The 22,037-nt window shown below is 42.3% G+C and overlaps 2 protein-coding genes across 2 annotated transcripts in view; one reads left to right on the top strand and one right to left on the bottom strand.

Annotated features, from left to right (window-relative positions):
- Window positions 1-15,571, bottom strand: part of dock11 (dedicator of cytokinesis 11) — a 117,949-nt gene extending 102,378 nt beyond the window's left edge. The window contains exon 1 of the mRNA XM_084166043.1: window positions 15,416-15,571. Within this exon, the coding sequence (XP_084022169.1) occupies window positions 15,416-15,517 (102 nt within the window). The 5' untranslated portion in view covers window positions 15,518-15,571. The remainder of the gene's footprint in view (window positions 1-15,415) is intronic.
- Window positions 15,572-19,014: 3,443 nt separating this feature from the next.
- Window positions 19,015-20,412, top strand: LOC311132580 (uncharacterized protein; the record flags this gene model as incomplete). Its single annotated transcript, XM_084165837.1, has 4 exons — window positions 19,015-19,348; window positions 19,544-19,675; window positions 19,884-19,918; window positions 20,275-20,412. The coding sequence occupies 4 exons, from the start codon at window positions 19,015-19,017 to the stop codon at window positions 20,410-20,412; spliced, it is 639 nt and encodes a 212-aa protein (XP_084021963.1).
- Between the last annotated feature and the right edge of the window lie 1,625 nt (window positions 20,413-22,037).

Genomic DNA, 22,037 nt, shown 5'->3' with positions numbered 1-22,037 from the left:
CTATGGGGACAGCCAAAGAACCCTTTTGGAATCCTTTTTTCTAAGAGTGTATGGATCCAGTCTAAGGTTACATCCCAAATGGCACCCTATTCCTTATGTAGTGCACTACTTTTGAGCAGGGCCCATAGGGAATAGGAAATAGGGTGCCATTTAGGACCGAAGAACTGCCGCAACGTGTTATATTTTACCGTGAACACTGCAGCAGAAGTTAACTCCTTCCTCTGCTACTCTTTCGTCCATGTGAGGCTACAATACCTTGAGTTTCCCTGGGAAGCTGAGAAGCGCTGGGGAAGCTGTGAAGCGCTGGGGAATTTGTGAAGCGCTGGGGAAGCTGAGAAGCGCTGGGGAAGCTGTGAATCGCTGGGGAAGCTGAGAAGTGCTGGGGAAGCTGTGAAGCGCTGGGGAAGCTGTGAAGCGAGCTGTAGTCTATTGCGTGATTGTGTTTATGAGTCTGTTATTAAATAATGTGAAACAATGTGTATGTTTACTGCTTTTCATTAAATCATGTATCGGTATAATATTGTATATACATTTATTCCTATGGGCAGAATATTGTTTAAATAGCCTACAGAAATTAGTTTAGTTTTTGCCTAAAATAAATGTGCTCATATAGGCAGATTATTGTAGCCTATTTAAATTTGTTTATATGGGCAGAATATTGTATATCAATTTGTTAATATGGTTATATAAAGGCTGAAAGCTAAAAACAGCCTATACTATATCTAGGCCTATGTATAGTTTCTGCAATGTGTTTTCGTTGTAAAGAATGTATTTTCTCCCCAAATAGACGCAGGCAAGCCGTGTGTACCACGGTCCACAACTTGGTCGGTTTCTTCCTGGGTTCCAGGCTTCTCTCCTTCAGGCCATTCATCACCTTTTGGATCTGAATCCGAGCATTGTCCGGGATATGGTTGTGTTCTCCACATAAATTGGAGATAACTCCGTAAGTGAGGGTTATGCAAACTCGGCATTCGAAAGCATCATATTCTGTGCACTTCCAGAAGGACTTAGGTGTAGCCTTCATGCAAACTAAACTGATTTGAATGTGAGTGTCCAGCCAGGGCAGGGCAGCATTTTACAACATTCCAATGTTACAGTACTGTTTTTATCGAAAATGGGAACAATGGGAGAGATGGATAAAATACTGATTTCAAAATATAATGGACTACATTCTCATTCATATTATTAAGACATGAGGTGAGTATCAAAATAGTTTTAAAAGATGCCCTTGCCTTAAAGTTGAACCTTGATAGATCTTTACTACACTGCTCAAAAAAATAAAGGGAACACTAAAATAACACATCCTAGATCTGAATGAATGAAATAATCTTATTAAATACTTTTTTCTTTACATAGTTGAATGTGCTGACAACAAAATCACACAAAAATTATAAATGGAAATCAAATGTATCAACCCATGGAGGTCTGGATTTGGAGTCACTCTCAAATTTAAGTGGAAAACCACACTACAGGCTGATCCAACTTTGATGTAAAGTCCTTAAAACAAGTCAAAATGAGGCTCAGTAGTGTGTGTGGCCTCCATGTCCCTGTATGACCTCCCTACAACGCCTGGGCATGCTCCTGATGAGGTGGCGGATGGTCTCCTGAGGGATCTCCTCCCAGACCTGGACTAAAGCATCCGCCAACTCCTGGACAGTCTGTGGTGCAACGTGGCGTTGGTGGATGGAGCGAGACATGATGTCCCAGATGTGCTCAATTGGATTCAGGTCTGGGGAACGGGCGGGCCAGTCCATAGCATCAATGCCTTCCTCTTGCAGGAACTGCTGACACACTCCAGCCACATGAGGTCTAGCATTGTCTTGCATTAGGAGGAACCCAGGGCCAACCGCACCAGCATATGGTCTCACAAGGGGTCTGAGGATCTCATCTCGGTACCTAATGGCAGTCAGGCTACCGCTGGCGAGCACATGGAGGGCTGTGCGGCCCCCCAAAGAAATGCCACCCCACACCATGACTGACCCACCGCCAAACCGGTCATGCTGGAGGATGTTGCAGGCAGCAGAATGTTCTCCACGGCGTCTCCAGACTCTGTCACGTCTGTCACATGTGCTCAGTGTGAACCTGCTTTCATCTGTGAAGAGCACAGGGCGCCAGTGGCGAATTTGCCAATCTTGGTGTTCTCTGGCAAATGCCAAACGTCCTGCACGGTGTTGGGCTGTAAGCACAACCCCCACCTGTGGACGTCGGGCCCTCATACCACCCTCATGGAGTCTGTTTCTGACCGTTTGTGCAGACACATGCACATTTGTGGCCTGCTCAAGGTCATTTTGCAGGGCTCTGCTCCTCCTGCTCCTCCTTGCACAAAGGCGGAGGTAGCAGTCCTGCTGCTGAGTTGTTGCCCTCCTACAGCCTCCTCCACGTCTCCTGATGTACTGGCCTGCCTCCTGGTAGCGCCTCCATGCTCTGGACACTACGCTGACAGACACAGCAAACCTTCTTGCCACAGCTCACATTGATGTGCCATCCTGGATGAGCTGCACTACCTGAGCCACTTGTGTGGGTTGTAGACTCCGTCTCATGCTACCACTAGAGTGAAAGCACCGCCAGCATTCAAAAGTGACCAAAACATCAGCCAGGAAGCATAGGAACTGAGAAGTGGTCTGTGGTCACCACCTGCAAAACCAGTCCTTTATTGGGGGTGTCTTGCTAATTGCCTATAATTTCCACCTGTTGTCTATTCCATTTGCACAACAGCATGTGAAATTTATTGTCAATCAGTGTTGCTTCCTAAGTGGACAGTTTGATTTCACAGAAGTGTGATTGACTTGGAGTTACATTGTGTTGTTTAAGTGTTCCCTTTATTTTTTTGAGCAGTGTATACTATCCTATACAGTCAACTCAAAGTATGGTATTCTATTATTTTTAAATAGCCTACATGTTCCGTATCATAATGAGACTAAATTAAATTTGGATTTTGTGATGTTTTCCTATATTAAATTGCCTTATTAGAATGTTAAAATATATGGAAAAGGGTAGACATTTTATATACGATACAAAAATATAAACGCAACATGTAAAGTGTTGGTCCCATGTTTCAGAAAATGTTCTTATGCACAAAAAGCTTATTTCTCTGTGCACAAATTTGTTTACATCCCTGTTTGTGAGCATTTCTCCTTTGTCAAGATAATCCATCCACCTGACAGGTGTGGCATATCAAGAAGCTGATTAAACAGCATAATCATTACACAGGTGTCTGTAATAAAGCCCTTTTTTGGGGAAAATCTCATTCTGATTGGCTAGGCCTGGCTCCCAAGTGGGTGGGCCTATGCCCTCCCAGGCTCACCTATGGCTGCGCCCCTGCCCAGTCATGTGAAATCCATAGATTAAGGCTTAATTTATTCATTTCCATTGATTGATTTCCTTATACGAACTGTAACTCAGTAAAATCGTTGAAATTGTTGCATGTTGCGTTTATATTTTTGCTAAGTATATAAATATTGGATTTCTGTGGTCTGAATTTCATAATAACTTTCGTTTTCAGACGTTTTCCGTTGTTAGGCCTACCCATGTGTCTCTCCTCACTCAGAAAGCCTGCTCACTGATGTCAATACCAAAGCTGATAATTGTGACTTGATTGAATTGGAATGATGTGAATAATGATACTGATGATGATGGTGAGAGCCCAGTATAGCCTAACCCTTTAATCATGGGCTATTGTTACTTTGTGTCTCTAAAATCACAATGTTTCCATTTCTATAGTCATGTGACAAAGAGTTTTTATTTTTATTTGAAACATCCAAATGTTGAGTGCGCGAGGGAGTCTGTGTGCTGCATAGTACCTTCCACAAAAAGTTTTGCTTGACAAAAAGACAAGTAAACATTTGGGACGCAGCCCAAGACAGACCAATTAAGTCCTCTTAGCTACTGAATCCTGAGCTCTCATGATGGTGTCATTGTGAAAAAGCACAGTGCGTTTCGGCTTTCCCCCTCAATATGATCTGTAGAGGGGACTGAGTATAAAGGGGTGGCTATGGACCCAGTAAAAAACAGACCAGAGTCCAAGAGGAGTAACACACAACACACTCTCAGCATTGTGTCATTGTGAAAAAGCACAGTGCGTTTCAGCTTTCCTCTGTCTGGGCAGTTATTCGGAAGCTGAGACTGAAAATCATCACCCTGGTCTCTTCCCACCTGATATGTTCTGCTCTGCTGGACTAGAGATTTGTCAATGTGACTGAGAGACACTATGCAAGAGCCTACTCTCCCTGAACTAAAGAAGTCTGAGATTAGAGGGCAGAGATCACAGAGAGACACAAAGTTCAGAGGGTGGCTGCAGAGCATGAATAGAGAGAGAGAGAGAGAGAGAGAGAGAGAGAGAGAGAGAGAGAGAGAGAGAGAGAGAGAGAGAGAGAGGCCTGTGGTGTTGATGGTATCCTCAATGAAATGATAAAATATACAGACCACAAATTTCAATTGGCTATACTTAAACTCTTTAATATAATCCTTAGCTCTGGCATCTTCCCCAATATTTGGAACCAAGGACTGATCACCCCAATCCACGAAAGTGGAGACAAATTTGACCCCAATAACTACATTTTACATTACAGTTATTTAGCAGACGGTCTTATCCAGAGCGACTTACAGTTAGTGAGTGCATACATTTTCATACTGGCCCCCCCGTGGGAAACGACCCCACAACCCTGGCGTTGCAAGCGCCATGCTCTACCAACTGAGCTACAGGGGGTGTCACTACTGTGGGATATGCGTCAACAGCAACCTTGGGAAAATCCTCTGCATTATCATTAACAGCAGACTCTTACATTTCCTCAGTGAAAACAATGTACTGAGAAAATGTCAAATTGGCTTTTTACCAAATTACCGTACGACAGACCACGTATTCACCCTGCACACCCTAATTGATAAACAAACAAAACAAAACAAAGGCAAAGTCTTCTTATGCTTTGTTGATTTCAAAAAAGCTTTTGACTCAATTTGGCATGAGGGTCTGCTATACAAATTGATGGAAAGTGGTGTTGGGGAAAAACACAATACATTATAAAATCCATGTACACAAACAACAAGTATGCGGTTAAAATTGGCAAAAATCCCACACATTTCTTTCCACAGGGCCGGGGGGTGAGACAGGGATGTAGCTTAAGCCCCACCTTCTTCAACATATATATCAATGAATTGGCGAGGGCACTAGAACAGCCTGCAGCACATCGCCTCACCCTACTAGAATCTGAAGTCAAATGTCTTCTGTTTGCTGATGATCTGGTGCTTCAGTCCCCAATATATTCAGTCCCCTATAGCAGCACCTAGATCTTCTGCACAGATTCTGTCAGACCTGGGCCCTGACAGTAAATCTTAGTAAATAAAAAATAATGGTGTTCCAAAAAAGGTCCAGTTGCCACGAACACAAATACAAATTCCATCTAGACACCGTTGCCCTAGAGCACACAAAAAAACTATACATACCTCGGCCTTAACATTAGCGCCACAGGTAACTTCCACAAAGCTGTGAACGATCTGAGAGACAAGGCAAGAAGGGCCTTCTATGCCATCAAAAGGAACATAAAATTCGACATACCAATTAGGATCTGGCTAAAAATACTTGAATCAGTTATAGAACCCATTGCCCTTCATGGTTGTGAGGTCTGGGGTCCGCTCACCAACCAAAAATTCACAAAATGGGACAAACACCAAATTGAGACTCTGCATGCAGAATTCTGCAAATATATCCTTTGTGTACAACGTAAAACACCAAATAATGCATGCTGAGCATAATTAGGCCGATCCCCACTAATTATCAAAATCCAGAAAAGAGCCGTTAAATTCTACAACCACCTAAAAGGATGTGATTCCCAAACCTTCCATAACAAAGCCATCACCTACAGAGAGACGAACCCCTAAGCAAGCTGGTCCTGGGGCTCTGTTCACAAACACAAACAGAGCCCACAGAGCCCCAGGACAGCAACACAATTAGACCCAACCAAATCATGAGAAAATAAAAACATAATTACTTAACACATTGGAAATTATTAACCAAAAAGAACGAGCAATCTGGAGCACACAGCGCACACAGTGGCAGAATACCTGGCCAGAATATCTGACCACTGTGACTGACCCAAAATTAAGTCAACGTTTGACTATGTACAGACTCAGTAAACATAGCCTTGCTATTGAGAGAGGTCGCCATAGGCAGACCTGGCTCTCAAGAGAAAACAGCACAATGCCCACAAAATGAGGTGGAAACTGAGCTTAGATTACAGACCCACAAATAATTTGAAAACAAATCCAATTTTGATATCTCCCATATCTATTAGGTGAAATACCAGTGTACCATTTTTATTTATTTTTATTATTTTGACATTTAGCAGACGCTCTTATCCAGAGCGACTTACAGGAGCAATTAGGGTTAAGTGCCTTGCTTAAGGGCACATCGACAGATTTTTCACCTTGTCGGCTCGGGGATTAGAACCAGCAACCTTTCAGTTACTGGCACAACACTCTTACCCACTAAGCTACTTGCCGCCCCGTCACTGCTGCCATCACAGCAGCAAGATTTGTGACCTGTTGCCACAAGAAAAGGACAACCAATGAAGCACAAACACCATTGTAAATACAACCCATATTATTTATTTTCCCTTTTTGTACTTTAAATATTTGTCCATCGTTACAACACAGTACATAGACATTATATGACATTTGAAATGTCTCTATTCCTTTGGAGCTTTTGTGAGTGTAATGTTTACTGTACATTTCTGATTGTTTATTTCACTTTTGTTTATCATCTATTTCACTTGGTTTGGCAATGTAAACATATGTTTCCCATGCCAATAAAGCCCCTTGAATTGAATTGAAATTGAGAGAGAGAGAGAGAGAGAGAGAGAGAGAGAGAGAGAGAGAGAGAGAGAGAGAGAGAGAGAGGAGGAAGAGTGTGTATTAGGGATGCACGATATATCGGTAAGCATATCGGAATCGGACGATATTAGCTAAAAATGTCAACATCGACATTGGCTCTATGTATAGTTTAACGCCGATGTGCAAAACCGATGTCAAAGCTGACGTGCATACCTGTATAATGTAGGTAGATGACGTAATGACGCCACGAAAAATACAGCGCTACACGTGCAACACAGCATTCCTAACCTAGCCCACAATGTCTGCTGTGTGGATCTATTCTGAAGTTTCAAAGGAAGATAACAGAAAGGCCATATGCAACGTGTGTGCTGCTATTATTTCCCAAGGAGGGGAGAAAGTGATATCTTTCAATACCACAAACCTAATTACTTATTTGAAAGTGCATCACCCCCAGACATTCAGCGACTACTTAGAACAAAAGCAGAAAAAAAGTCGAGCAGTCATTTGAAAGAGTAAGAAAATTTCAGCGTGACGACTCAAAGGCCAAATCCATTAACGCCAAGATAATGGAATTCATTGCCCTTGACATTCTACCGTTCTCTGTCGTGGATGATGTTGGCTTTCGCCGACTGGCCGAGCACCTCGAGCCCCGGTACACACTACCAACTAGGCGCTATTTTTCAAACGCACATCCATGAGCTACTTGCTATGGGCATCACTGCTATTAGCTTCACGACCCAGCCCCATGAGCATGCTGAGTCTGACAGCACAGTGGGTCGACGAGGATTTCGTACTGAGGAAAGCCGTATTGCATGCTCAAGAATGTGCAGGTTCTCATACCGCTGCTGCCATTTCAATGGCATTTGAGAACATGTTTGAAAGTTGGAAAATCCCCAAGAACAAAGTACACGCTGTGCTACGTGATAATGCACGTAACATGACAAAAGGCTTTGGAAGAATGCGGAGTCGCCAGTTTGCCATGCATGGCACACACGCTGCAACTGGCTATGAACGAAGGTGTTTTGGCCCAACGTAGCATATCTGACACAGTGGCAACAGGTAGGAAGATAGTGGGTCATTTTGAACACTCACAGCTAGCATACAGCCGCCTGCAAGCAATACAGGAGCAGCTTGCAGTGAAAACGAAAAGGCTTAAGCAAGACGTTTCCACCAGATGGAACAGTACTTTTTACATGATGGAGAGCCTGCTGGAACAAAAACGAGTGGTTGGCGTGTACGCAGCCGACTATGAGTTACCTGCAACAATCAGTACAAACCAGTGGACTCTCATTGAAAACGTGAACACACTCCTAGCTCCATTCGAAAAACTGGCTCGAGAAATAAGCTCATCAACTACGTCTGCAGCAGACGTGATACCCTCTGTCATGGCATTGAAACGCATGCTCAACAAAACTGCCGACACAGACCGTGGGGTTAAAACTTGCAAAAGTACTCTACTAGAGGCTGAACAAGTGACTCGGTGGCATTCTCTCTGAGCCTCTTTACTGTGTTGCCACCACGCTCGATGCTAGGTACAAGCACTTCGATGCAGACAAGAAACAGGGTTTACGTGAAATGTTACAGACACAGCTGGACAAGATGGAAACGGACACAGTGACAGTGTCACAGAGAGAGAGGAACCACGACAGAAGAGGCCACGGACAGACAGAGCTGAAACTTCACTGCTTGACATGTATGATGAAAAATCCTGGTTGAGAATGGAATGACTGAATAAATGAACAGCACAGCAAGTAAGTGAAATAAATAGGTTTTGATGATGTTTTACTGGTAATGGGGTCATACGTAAATGCCAACAAAATAACTTTTTGGTCAGTGTGTGTGTGTGTGTGTGTGTGTGTATGTATCTATGTGAGAGAGAGACGCGTTGTATTTTCATTTTGCCAATGTTGATCTATGCCAAATGATCATTTGGAATGCAAGAATAATGCAATATGTTGTATTAAATGTACTAAACCCCCCACCCCCCTTTTCCATTATTTGCAGATACTAGCATACCTGACAGAACCTACTATTCCCAGGAATGAAGATGCACTTGGATACTGGAGAAGTAACAAGCACCGTTTCCCCAAAATATTTGTGTCATGAATATTTGTTGTGCGATAAAATACCATGGATTTGTCATTTTTCTCATTTACAACTTATTAAACAATCTGTTCCTAAATGAACAAATGAACATATGACACTTTGTTTAAACTATTTAACTGTACTAAAATGCTTAAAAGACAGCTAAAAGTTTAAATATCGGTTATCGGTATCGGGTGTTTTGGCAAGGAAAATATTGGATATCGGTATCGGCCAAAAATGTAATATAGGTGCATCCCTAGTGTGTATCTGTGAAAGAGAGAGAGCAGGGTAAGTGAAGAAAGAGGGGCAGAGATGAGAGAAAACAATTACCAGAGAAGGAGAGAGAGAGCAAGGCAGCTGTGAAAAATATTAAGGTGACTGCTGGACTGGAGATCTTTAGAACAGCTGGAGGATCACTCAAGTTCAACAGAATGTCCTTTAAGGGGTTGGAGTCCAACACTCTGACCCCAGAGGTTGGCTGTGTTACATGGTCCCTACTGAAGTCCTCTGCAGAGGGGTTAGGCAGCACACAGGGTTTGAAAAATGCCTTATAACCTTTGACCTTAGGGTCTTAGTTCCTGGCTACTGTTTCTCTTTTGACCCCGGGAGTTCAGAGGGGGTTTGCTTTGCTGCAGTGAGTGAAAATTAGCATAGCAGGTCACAAGTTATAGCAGGAGTTCTAACTTCATCAGCCATTGGAGAGTGGCTCAGTCAGACATGTTACCAAGGCAACACAACCACAAAACAAAGATGGCCGCTCCACCACATCTCTGCTGTGATGTCACTACATCCTGTTGAGAGTTTCATAGAGAAGTGAATGATTTCATATCCTATACTCAAAGACATTTTCAGATAAATAAACCCCACCTCAAAAACATGCATACGTTAGGCCTAGGCTAAATCATGTGAGTCAGTCCAGGACAAAGCAAGTCAGCCAAGGAGAAGAAACTAGGAAAAGTCAATCATTATTCATTCTAACAATAGTGCAAGGCTCAGCAGAAGCAACAGTAAGAATTCACTGAAAATGGTAGGCTAATATAGGAACACAGGAGGCTGGTGGCAACTGAATTGGGGAGGACGGGCTCGGAGCGGAATGAGTGGAATGGTATCAAATACATCAAACACATGGTTTCTAAGTGTTTGATGCCATTCCAATTTCCCCGTTCCAGCCATTATTATAAGCCGTCCTCCACTCAGCAGCCTCCACTGTATAGGACATAGGATAAGCCTTGCTTGAATACAATGTAATCTTCTCTATGTTATGGTAATAGACTCTTGGGCCTAAGGGCAGATTCATGCAGCCCATATTGTAGTAGAGCTCTATCCATGTTAGAGGAGACTGTTCTGCAGTGACCACTGACCAGTGGCCAAGGACATAGGAAAAAGACTCAAGGGAGAGAGAGACTCAGTCAGCCAACATGTTAGAGAACCACCAGGTCCCTCTCTAGGACTCTCGCTCACACACCCTGCCACAGTTCAGTGCACAGCTGTAAGTGTGTCCCACCTGGCACTCCTCCATAATTCCATTAAAGGCAGAGGGTCTTTGTACAGCTGTCCAGGGTGTTAGGGAGTGAGGGGAGAGGACATGCTCTACTTTAGATCAACTACTTCCCTTTCAGCTGGTGCACAGTGATTCTCCCTCTCTTTCTCACTCCTCCCCTCCCCCAGTCATTGTTCTGTCTCACACACACGCACACGCATGTGTATTCATATACATGGTAAACAACATAGTCGCTGGGCCTCACAATCAGCTAGGTAGGCCCTGCTGCCTGCTCAATTCATTACTTCTAGCAGCTCAGAGGAGAGCAGCAGCTTCCTGTCATGTGCAACAGGCTGGGCAGCAGTGGAACCACAGAACCAGAAGATACAGTTCCATTGCGACAGAGATTGTGTTACAGAGAGACAGAGAGAGAGAGAGAGAGAGAGAGAGCGAGAGAGAGAGAAAGAGAGAGAGAGAGAGAGAGAGAGAGAGAGAGAGAGAGAGAGAGAGAGAGAGAGAGAGAGAGAGAGAGGGGAGATATAGAGAGAAGGGGGAGAGAGAGAGAGGGGGGGAGAGAGAGAGGGGAAAGATAGAGAGAGAAGGGGGAGAGAGAGAGAGAGATTGAGTTCTGGCTCAGCTCCTTTAGAGAGGAACAGCCTGGGAGAGAAAGAAACAGAAAGAGAGAAGAAGAAACACAGAGGAACAAAGGAAGAAGAAGGGGTTAGCTCTGGTTGGGGCGTAGCCGCCTGCCCGCTACATTCGCCCATACAGTTGAAGTCGGAAGTTTACATACACTTAGGTTGGAGTCATTAAAACTTGTTTTTCAACCACTCCACACATTTCTTGTTAACAAATTATAGTTTTGGCAAGTCGGTTAGGACATCTACTTTGTCCACGACACAAGTAATTTTTCCAACAATTGTTTACAGACAGATTATTTCACTTATAATTCACTGTATCACAATTCCAGTGGGTCAGAAGTTTACATACACTAAGTTGACTGTGACTTTAAACAGCTTGGAAAATTCCAGAAAATGATGTCATGGCTTTAGAAGCTTCTGATAGGCTAATTGACATCATTTGAGTCAATTGGAGGTGTACGTGTGGATGTATTTCAAGGCCTACCTTGAAATGTGTAGACCACCACAAGTCTGGTTCATCCTTGGGAGCAATTTCCAAACGCCTGAAGGTACCACGTTCATCTGTACAAACAATAGTGCGCAAGTATAGACACCATGGGACCACCCAGCCGTCAAACCGCTCAGGAAAGAGACGCGTTCTGTCTCCTAGAGATTAACATACTTTGGTGCGAAAAGTGCAAATCAATCCCAGAACAACAGCAAAGGACCTTGTGAAGATGCTGGAGGAAACCGGTGCAAAAGTATCTATATCCACAGTAAAACGAGTCCTATATCGACATAACCTGAAAGGCCGCTCAGCAAGGAAGAAGCCACTGCTCCAAAACCGCCATAAAAAAAGCCAGACTACGGTTTGCAACTGCACATGGGGACAAAGATCGTACTTTTTGGAGAAATGTCCTCTGGTCTGATTTAACAAAAATAGAACTGTTTGGCCATAATGACCATTGTTATGTTTGGAGGAAAAAGGGGATGCTTGCAAGCCGAAGAACACCATCCCAACCGTGAAGAACGGGGGTGGCAGTATCATGCTGTGGGGGTGCTTTGCTGCAGGAGGGACTGGTGCACTTCACAAAATAGATGCCATCATGAGGAAGGAAAATTATGTGGATATATTGAAGCAACATCTCAAGACATCAGTCAGGAAGTTAAAGCTTGGTCGCAAATGGGTCTTCCAAATGGACAATGATCCCAAGCATACTTCCAAAGTTGTGGCAAAATGGCGTAAGGACAACAAAGTCAGGTACTGGAGTGGCCATCACAAAGCCCTGACCTCAATCCTATAGAAAATGTGTGGGCAGAACTGAAAAAGCTTGTGCAAGCAAGGAGGCCTACAAACCTGACTCAGTTACATCGGCTCTGTCAGGAGGAATGGGCCAAAATTCACCCAACTTATTGTGGGAAGCTTGTGGAAGGCTACCCGAAACGTTTGACCCAAGTTAAACAATTGAAAGGCAATGCTACCAAATACTAATTGAGTGTATGTAAACTTCTGACCCACTGGGAATGTGATGAAAGAAATAAAAGCTGAAATAAATCATTCTCTCTACTATTATTCTGACATTTCACATTCTTAAAATAAAGTGGTGATCCTAACTGACCTAAAACAGGGAATTTTTACTAGGATTAAATGTCAGGAATTGTGAAAAACTGAGTTTAAATGTATTTGGTTAAGGTGTATGTAAACTTCCGACTTCAACTATATATAGTCACTTTCTCATCTCTTTATGGGACTTTACGTCACATCGCTTTTTCAACTCAGCTATCAATCTGGCCCCGGACACTCCAAACACCATCACTGGCTTTGGCTATAATGTTAGCGAGATAAGTACTTTTCCAGATTTCTGTGTGTCTTATACAGTTCAGTGGAAAGACAGAGGAGAAGTCTATCTCTAGCAGATGGGCTTTACAACTGGCGTTTATGTGTGTGTGTATACACACGCACGCAAACACACACAAACACAAACACACACACAAAAACACACACACACACATGCATCCACAGTTCCAGTGTCCTCCCCCTGACCCCAGTAAGTGCTTTAGTCTGTGTGTTTACTGTGAACACAGACTCCCCATTTCCCACAACCCTTGACCTGACCTGAATTTAGTAAATACACAATCTTATATGTATATCTTTCATCTAGACTAGATCAAAACAACACCTCTTGAGACTCTTCAGGAGCTTCCTTTTGATCTAAGAGACCCTAGTCACTTATAGTAGGTTCCTTTCAGCTAACATTCAAAATGTCTCAATGTCTTATGAGCTGAAAGGACTGCAAGTGAAACTGGTGGGCCTCAGTAATATGCCGTTATTACTAGGCTAAGACTTTTAATTGAGCTTTCAGGTCACAGAGAACTGGCCTCAGAACAAAGGAAATACCCAGCCCTCCAATTGAATGTAGGAAAGGTCATTTCTAGACACACCAACTGGGAGATACAGGAATATGGAAAGAGCAGAAAACGTTTAATTCCAGGAAGGAGAATAAGACAGCAGCCCCATTGACATAAGTGACACACACACACGCACACACACACACACACACACACACACAACACACACACAGGAAGCATAGTTGGAGCATGCCTCCAGGGAATCCCCATGTGAGAATGCCAGCTCTGCGACCTCCACAAAAAAGCGCTTGTTCTCCATTACCACGGCGACCATTACCCTGAGGATCATCTGCTCAACCAGACACAACACACTTCGGAACCTGTGTTGCCTAGCACACGTCAGGCAGCGTCAAACCTCATCACAAGATTACTAGGCCTGTTGACCACTCCCTCACTTGACTGGAGATGTTTGCAAACAAAAAGATCTGGGCTAAGAGGTCTGCAAAAGTCCACTGAATATTTTCTTGGCTGGGATTTGCATTGGTTGTATCATATGAGAAAGAGAGAGAGGTCTGGTGAATCAGATGACATTGACAGTGTGGGAGAGTTTACAGTGGAGAAACATCATGATAGCAGTCATGAGGTCAGACACTCCTAGAGGTTGTACACACACACACACACACACACACACACACACACACACACACACACACACACACACACACACACAGTCTTGCGCAGCTAACCTTGTGGGGACATACAATTCAGTCCCATTCAAAACCCTATTTTCCCGTAACCCCTAACCCTAACCCATACCCTTACCCTAATCTTAACCTTAACCCAAAAACCTAACCTTAACCCTAACCCTAAATCTAACCCTAGCTCCTAACCCTAAAACTAACCCTAATTCTAACCCTAACAATAATTCTAACCTTAACCCTAAACCCCCTAGAAATAGCATTTGACCTTGTGGGGACCAACAAAATGTCCCCAGTTGGTCAAATGTTTCTTGGTTTACTATTCTTGTGGGAACTTCTGGTCCTCACAAGTATAGTTAAACACGTTCACATACACACACACACACACACACCAAAGAGAACCCAAAGGAGCCCTGTGTGAGTGATTAAATCTCAGTGCCTCATCAGCATTATATGCAATTTATCTCTAGCCATACCCTGCATCATCACACGGTTTCAGGCCAATACTACACACAGTCCAACTGTAGCACAAAACCCAACCAGTGCTCAAATCATGATCCATGATACATCACTTACTATTATCCTTTCAACAAAGAAAGAGGACATGCTTCTAACTAGATTGAACTGTTACTGTAGGCACAGCTATAATCAAAGACCACCAGGATCCATAGTGATACTTTACATGCCTGGGCCATCAAATATTCAGTACTGGGAAAAGAAAGGACCAGAAAAGAAAGGACCAGACTACAGGACAGGGAAAAGGGATAGCTTGGGAAACCATGCAGTCTAGCTGCCCATTCAACCTCAGAACTGGCACTGCTCAAATCCTCAAGCGCACAAAAGCCGCCGCTGGAGCTGAAGCCAAGAGAAATGGAATACCATGTGTTCTCTCTTCTGCTCTGCCTGAACAATGTCACACCACTAGCCGCAGGAAAAAGACACACATACTGCAAATACGATACTCCCTTTATATGGACATCATCCTGTTTCATTATGGTCATTTTCTGCCAACCGTCACTGCTTAATTACCAACTAATTACGACGTCATACGCAAGTTTACATTTTAAAGAGGTAGCTAGTAGCCTAATCAAATGTAGCAAGCTCTGCTCAGTGGGTGACGTATAGGAAACGGTGAGACGCTGACACGCGTCTTCGATAAAACTAGAATAAAATTGTCCTTCGATATTCAGACATTCAAGTAACGTTATGAACTAAAAGTACACAGGCTTTTCTGGATGAAACAGAATAAACGGACCGGAGCCTCGGGCTATGGTTTCGTGAGCGGGTTTGGACAGCAAGGTAAATTAGGCTACCGTTAGCTAGCTAAAGAAGAGATTATTAGCCATCATCATACTAACCACAATCACCGATGTCCTCACAGCCTCCGAGACACTTTGCCTGAGTTCCGCCGCCGTTCCTGGTTTACTCAACCTTTTGGTAAATTTCCGTACCTCCGACATAGCTATATTTCTCGTGAAAACCACCACCTAAATCCGGGTATAACTGAGGGCATGCCACGGAGCTCAAGCAGCTGCAGACAGTTGTGAAAGATGCGGATGGACCAGGCAGGCAGCGGTGGCGTAGTGAGGCGGGGCTGTTGCTAGTGAGGAGGACTGAACAGGATTGTCGAGCATCTCGCGCGCCTCCTGCCTGTGCCATCTCATTCGATAGGGGAACAGGTACACACCTCAAATACCTGACCAACCACTGTTAAAAATAGTAACCTACAAATTGCATGAACACCTGTACTAATATTCCTGGGATAAATTCATAGAACAGTTTATTTATTTATGTGTTGGTCTACTATGAATCGGAGATTATCAGTATTTTGGGTAGATTGCAGGTGTGAATTCTTATTAGATGGGTTGGTTGTTAAGCAACACAACCGAGGCATACTCAACTCTGGGGCAAAACAGATGGAGTTGGTTTAGGTTGTTGACAACATGTAAACTATATTTCGTCTCCAATGTTTATTGAAAACATAAATAATTGTGCACAATGAGCACTTGTTGTCTCTCAAATACATCCTTACAGTAGTTGGGTAGCTAGCTAGTAAATTTTTTCCATATTTGACATGAAATAAGTCAAAACACCTCAAAACAAGACATGGTATCAAGTACAAGATGCAACTAACTGCAATGAGCCACTTACGATTCCCCACATGGCAGTTTCTTGTCATTGTTGCTATCTTTCCATCCAGAATCACAACAAAACACAAGGACCGCTGCCTCATGAAAGCGTGCGCATCATTTTCGTGACGTTGTCAGCGAATCATCAATAACTATCCATATTATAGGTGAAATATGATAGAATGCCGCACTCTAGTGGACAAGGATGAGAACCACAGCAGGTCATCAAGTTCAAATTCTGTAGGGATTTAAACAATTTCTATTTTCTCTTTCAGACCCCCAAATTATAAATAGAAAAGTTACATTGATTTGCACTCATAAATTAACAAATAATAGTTAATGTTTATATGTAACCTAATGATGATGATAATGATGATGATGCAACTGTCATAAGGGGCCAACAAACCACATGCCTTACTCTACAGTAATCAGATTAGATTCCGGAACACAGGGCCTGTTGTTCTGAGTTCTGAGTTAGCCTGTGTCAGATTAGCCACCATTAAAGTCAAGGCAACCAATACACAAACAGTTAGTTTCTGGATAACATTATTCAGAGAAGTTTGTGAGCCACAACCAAATTCTGATTCCATTAAGCCTTGTCATCATCCATCTATTTATATCTCTGGGCTGACTTTACTAGAGATTTACTAGGGGTATAGTAGGTTCCTACCCACCCAAACCATGTATTTGCAAAAGAAAAGTGCACTATACAGCCACCGGGCAACAAGCAGTAAAGGGTGGGTAAGTGATGAGATCTTACAGACTGTACACTGTTCGAGAGGTCATGGGTATTCTCCCTATTTGTTCGATCTAGGCACACTTTTAGATAGGGTTTACTCATCTTATGGCATATCTACAAATGTGTTTATTTGCCACATAGGGGCCTAGGATGAAAACCAAGAGCATGCTGGATATGCAGCTTTTATGCTATGGTGGGTAAATTCCCATTGAGGGTTAGTTGAACCTGTACTATGTGGTCCTCTGTAGCTCAATTGGTAGAGCATGGCGCTTGTAACGCCAGGGTAGTGGGTTCGATCCCCGGGACCACCCATACGTAAAAATGTATGTGCACATGACTGTAAGTCGCTTTGGATAAAAGCGTCTGCTAAATTGCAGATTATTATTATTATTGAACCTCTGCTGGACACAGTAGTACCCGAGGTACTAGCTCTAGAGAAGTGGAATGAGACCCTTCTCTGTTTCCTGTCCAAACCTCAAAAGAAAAATGATTTCAGTAAAAGTTTCATTTCTCAAAAAAAAAGAAGCAGCCGTATCAAGCCAATATTTGACTGGGCAGGATCCAGTAACTCTGACTTACTTTACAATGTCTTCTTTAAAAGTTTTTTTCCGGGCTGTTCAAACTGTGCTAAGCCAGAGGACACATTTCTTAGATTGTAGTCAGCCAATAAAATCTCTCATTTCAGTGTTCCCTCCTACTGTGTGACGGCTACATGTAAAGTGTCATCATATATAAGGTGCCCCACTGTCAGACCCACACACTATACAGTGCAGAAGGGACTGATGTAAAAATGATGGTCAGACACTTATTTTTGTTTTACATCAACTTGGGTAAGTGTAAGGCATTTTAATTGAGTTCCTTTTTTAATAATTTTTTGTAGTATGTAGTTTGAATATGATAAGTGAAGTGGATGTTCTTTCTGTAATGGGTAGAAATGGTTTATCCATGTCTTTGTCTTTGATCCATTTTGTTTGCTTTGACAGTTTGTGCTTTTACCAAACCAAACGTAATCCAACCAGACCCTGTGATGGTTACTGAGCTGGGAGGCACTGTGACTCTCACTTGCTTTTGTCCCAACGTGTCAGTGACCAGGTTTGATTGGTTCAAGCAGAGTTTTGGACAGAAACCCCTCCGCATGGCATCATCTCTTTATGTTGGCCAAGACAGTTATTATTCCAACAACTTTATCAAGGACTTTACTGAGACCAAACGTTTGGGTGTGAGGAGAAGAGTCTACAGCTATAACTTGACCATATCCAAGACAGAGCCAGGGGACTCAGCTAAATACTATTGTTCCATTACAGCCATCTATGAGCAAACATTTGGAGAGGGAACTGTTTTAATTGTCAAAGGTAACTAAACATTTGCTTCTTCAATTTAAAGTTTTCAGTGGTGTAAAGTACTTAAGTATAAATACTTTAAAGTACTACTTAAGTAGTTTTTTAGGGTATCTGTACTTTACTTTACTATTTATATTTTTGACAACTTTGACATTTGCTCCACTACATTCCTAAAGAAAATATCTACGTTTTACTCCCATAAATCTTCCCAGACACCCAAAAGTACTTGTTACATTTCGATAGCTCAGGCAGGACAGCAATATGGTCCAATTCATGCACATACATGTATCAATATAACACTTTGTCATCCCTACTGCCTCTGATCTGGCAGACTCACTACTGGGTTTGTAAATTATGTCTGAGTGTTGGAGTGTTGGAGTGTGCCGTCTAGTTTGCTTAATATAAGGAATTTGATGTATAGCATTTACTTTACAGTTGAGTACTTTTTCCCTCACTGTACTTAAGTACGTTTAAAACCAGATACTTTTAGACTCTCAAGTACTCAAGTAGTATTTTACTATGTGACTTTCAATTTTACTTGAGACATTTTCTATTAAGGTATCTTTACTTTTACTCAAGTATGACAATTGAATAATTTTTGACCATTGCATATTTTGTGGCCCTGTATGTTGATATGTTCGTACAACTGGTTCATCAAATGCTAGTAATGAATACATGGCTTTTCATGTGTTTCACCCACTTAGTCTTACTTTAATTACTCACTCTCTTCAGACTCAGAGTCCAACAGCATGTCTGTGCTCCAGCAGCCTGTGTCTGAGTCAGTCCAGCCAGGAGACTCTGTAACTCTGAACTGTACAATACACACTGAGACCTGTGTAGGAGAACACAGTGTCTATTGGTTCAGACATGGCTCAGGAGAATCCCGTCCAGGAATCCTTTACTCCCATGGAGACAGGAGTGATCAGTGTGAAAAGAGCCCTGAGACTGGGTCTCCTACACAGAGCTGTGTCTACAACCTCCCCAAGAGGAACCTCAGCCTCTCTGATGCTGGGACTTACTACTGTGCTGTGGCCTCATGTGGAGTGATACTGTTTGGGAACGGGACCAAGCTGGACATTCATGGTAAATCCGATTTAATCTGTAAATTTAAACTATACTGTATATTCATGCAAACGGCATACCTCAAAACAACCCCATACATTTGTCTCAACAAGCTACACAATATCACTGTTAGCTTTTGATTCCATATTTTACTGTTTGATGGTCTTCCTAAGCGCTCATGAATACAATATGAATTCCCTGATATCCTTTCCACAGTTCCAGAGCATGATTCTCCATTTGATCTGAGTCCTACTGTTCTGGCCTTGGTCGTCTCCAACATCGTTCTGGGGATAGTGACCCTTCTACTTGTCTGGGTGCTGTGCAAGACTCAGAACAGAGATAGCAGAGGTAGTACTTTATATCTAATGCATCCAATGTATCTAACGTTATAGCTGATGTATCTAATGTTTCATGCATCTCTATGCGATGTACCTTCTGTAAATATCAGTTAAATAACCAAAGTATAAGCATTGTTAATTAACTACATGAAGTTAAAAAGAGATAGATTGTCATAAAAAATAATAGCTGGCCATCCTCTATTTCAATCTCTTTGAAGGGAGGACAGATGTCCCAACGTCCCAGGGTAATCAGGTACATTTGTCAACATTTATAAATACAGTATATTTTTCGTTTTTACAAGAAACTGCCATTTAATTTTTCTTACAGCTAATATTCAGCTTATTTGTGCTTTTTATGTTATGAAGCTTTCTTGGAAGTAATAGGTCACTGTACTAGATGAAGCCTTCTGATCTTTGTGATCGTTGTTAATTTTTACATGGAACTTCTGTCTGTCACTGTTCCACTGACTGTCAGGTCATTGTAGTGGGTGTACAGTCTGAACAGTCATGTCTTTTGTAGAGTGTTTTCTTCCACAGGAGAATAGAAACATTATATAATAGATCACGCTATCATCATAATGTATTTTCCCATGGCTCCACCCCCCTCAGAATCAAGACAGTGACGTGTTGAACTATGCAGCTGTGAGTTTCACCCCCAAGAAGAACTCCTCCTCTAGAAGAGCAAGAGAGAAGACCAGCAGAGAGGATGCAGTGTACTCTGAGGTCAGATACCTGCAGCAGCAGTGAAAGATATCACCACTGTCACAAAGACTATTTGTAGCCTAATGAAACTGCTTTTAGTAACTGAAATTAGTATCCAATTTTCAAAGTAGCAATGAAAATGTATTTTTAACATTGTCTGTATGTTAGAATTATATAATGATCCTGTAATGCCTTAAATAGCCATAACTTTTTACAGCTTTTTATTGTAAGAAATCATCTGATAGAGAATTCAATTTTTGCTTTATGACTGTGTGTTTTTAACATAATAAACCATTAATTTATACACTCCGTACATCTCTATTCTCTGTCTACAGTACATCTCTGCTACCACATATACAAATATACAATATCATTAAAGGGAGTAGCAGTTTAGCTGAATATGTATCAGGCTCCATCACACCATTAGAAATGGAGGAACACCAACACACATCTATTTCTTATCACAGAAGAGGTGCTTTTTATTTAACCAAGTGTAGAGTTGCTGAGATACAAATACATTTTTCAGGAGAGACAATGAGAATCTCTCTGACTCCACATACCGCAAACGTATATGATTTACAATAAATGCTCTCTTTGTAAGAAGTGCAGTGTCGGTTTACACACCTACCAGGCAGTAGCGGTGCATGGGTAAAATCACTGGGGAAGCCAAGCCCCCCCCCCCACCTCCCCCCAAAAAGCCATATTACAACCTATGTGTTGTGATAATTGCGTTGTTTGCTCTATAACCTGTTAGTTCATATGCCTTGCGATCGTGATACATAGGCCTAAGGCCGAGACAATAAGAAGACACAGTGGCAGAATAAATTCAACCACACCTTTGTTTTATCACAAAACAGGATAGCAACCTCTGTCCGGTGAAGTCCACTATGCATATTGCATGTAACAGACAGCATGGTTAAGCAAGTTAATGTTTCGGACATTTTCGGACTACTAAACAATTATTGATTTAGAACCACAGAGAGTTACCGCAAGTCGCAAAGAAAACAGGAGCTACCTCCACTATTCCAGCACCATTTAAACTTCAACATTTCAACATCATCAAGTCACCTCTGCTTAGTCTAATACAGTGACAACTAAAAGATACCAAAAACAATTTAGTCCAATCAACGTAAGCTACATTAAATATGATGTGGCTGTCCATGGTTCTGATTTCTGTGTGTGCATGTGTGTGTGAGTGCGTGTTCGTGCAAGTAGAAAAACATGTTGACTAACCTTACGCCAATGCCATCCTCCTCTCTTTCATGTTGACAAAACGGTCTATCACTCTGTCATACAGTACACGCTTACATTTTTTGTTGTCCTAGGCTACCTGGCTAAAATGCTTGCTCGTTAGCCTAACTTCCATTCATGGGCAACATTAGCTAATTAACATTAGCCTTCTACATCTACCTACATATTGAACTTCCATCCTCTCAGGCCAGGGTCACAACAATGTATGAATTAATGGTTGGATCAGAATCTCCGTTATAATCATTGGCCAGTATGGAGAATTAAGTAAAACCACAAGTCCAATTCCCTATCTCCATCGATGGCTAATTTAGAAAAGGGACAATTTTAACTAGCTGGCTAGCTAGCCACCGGAGGACAACAACACAACGAGATGCAACAATTCAAGTTTTTCTGTCAATGACATATGCTCTCAATGGGAT

The sequence above is a fragment of the Coregonus lavaretus genome, assembly GCF_964263955.1.
Source record: "Coregonus lavaretus genome assembly, chromosome: 7".
In the NCBI taxonomy this organism is placed as follows: Eukaryota; Metazoa; Chordata; class Actinopteri; order Salmoniformes; family Salmonidae; genus Coregonus; species Coregonus lavaretus.
The sequence above is the reverse complement of the archived record's forward strand: the minus strand, read 5'-3'. Positions and strand labels throughout refer to the sequence as shown.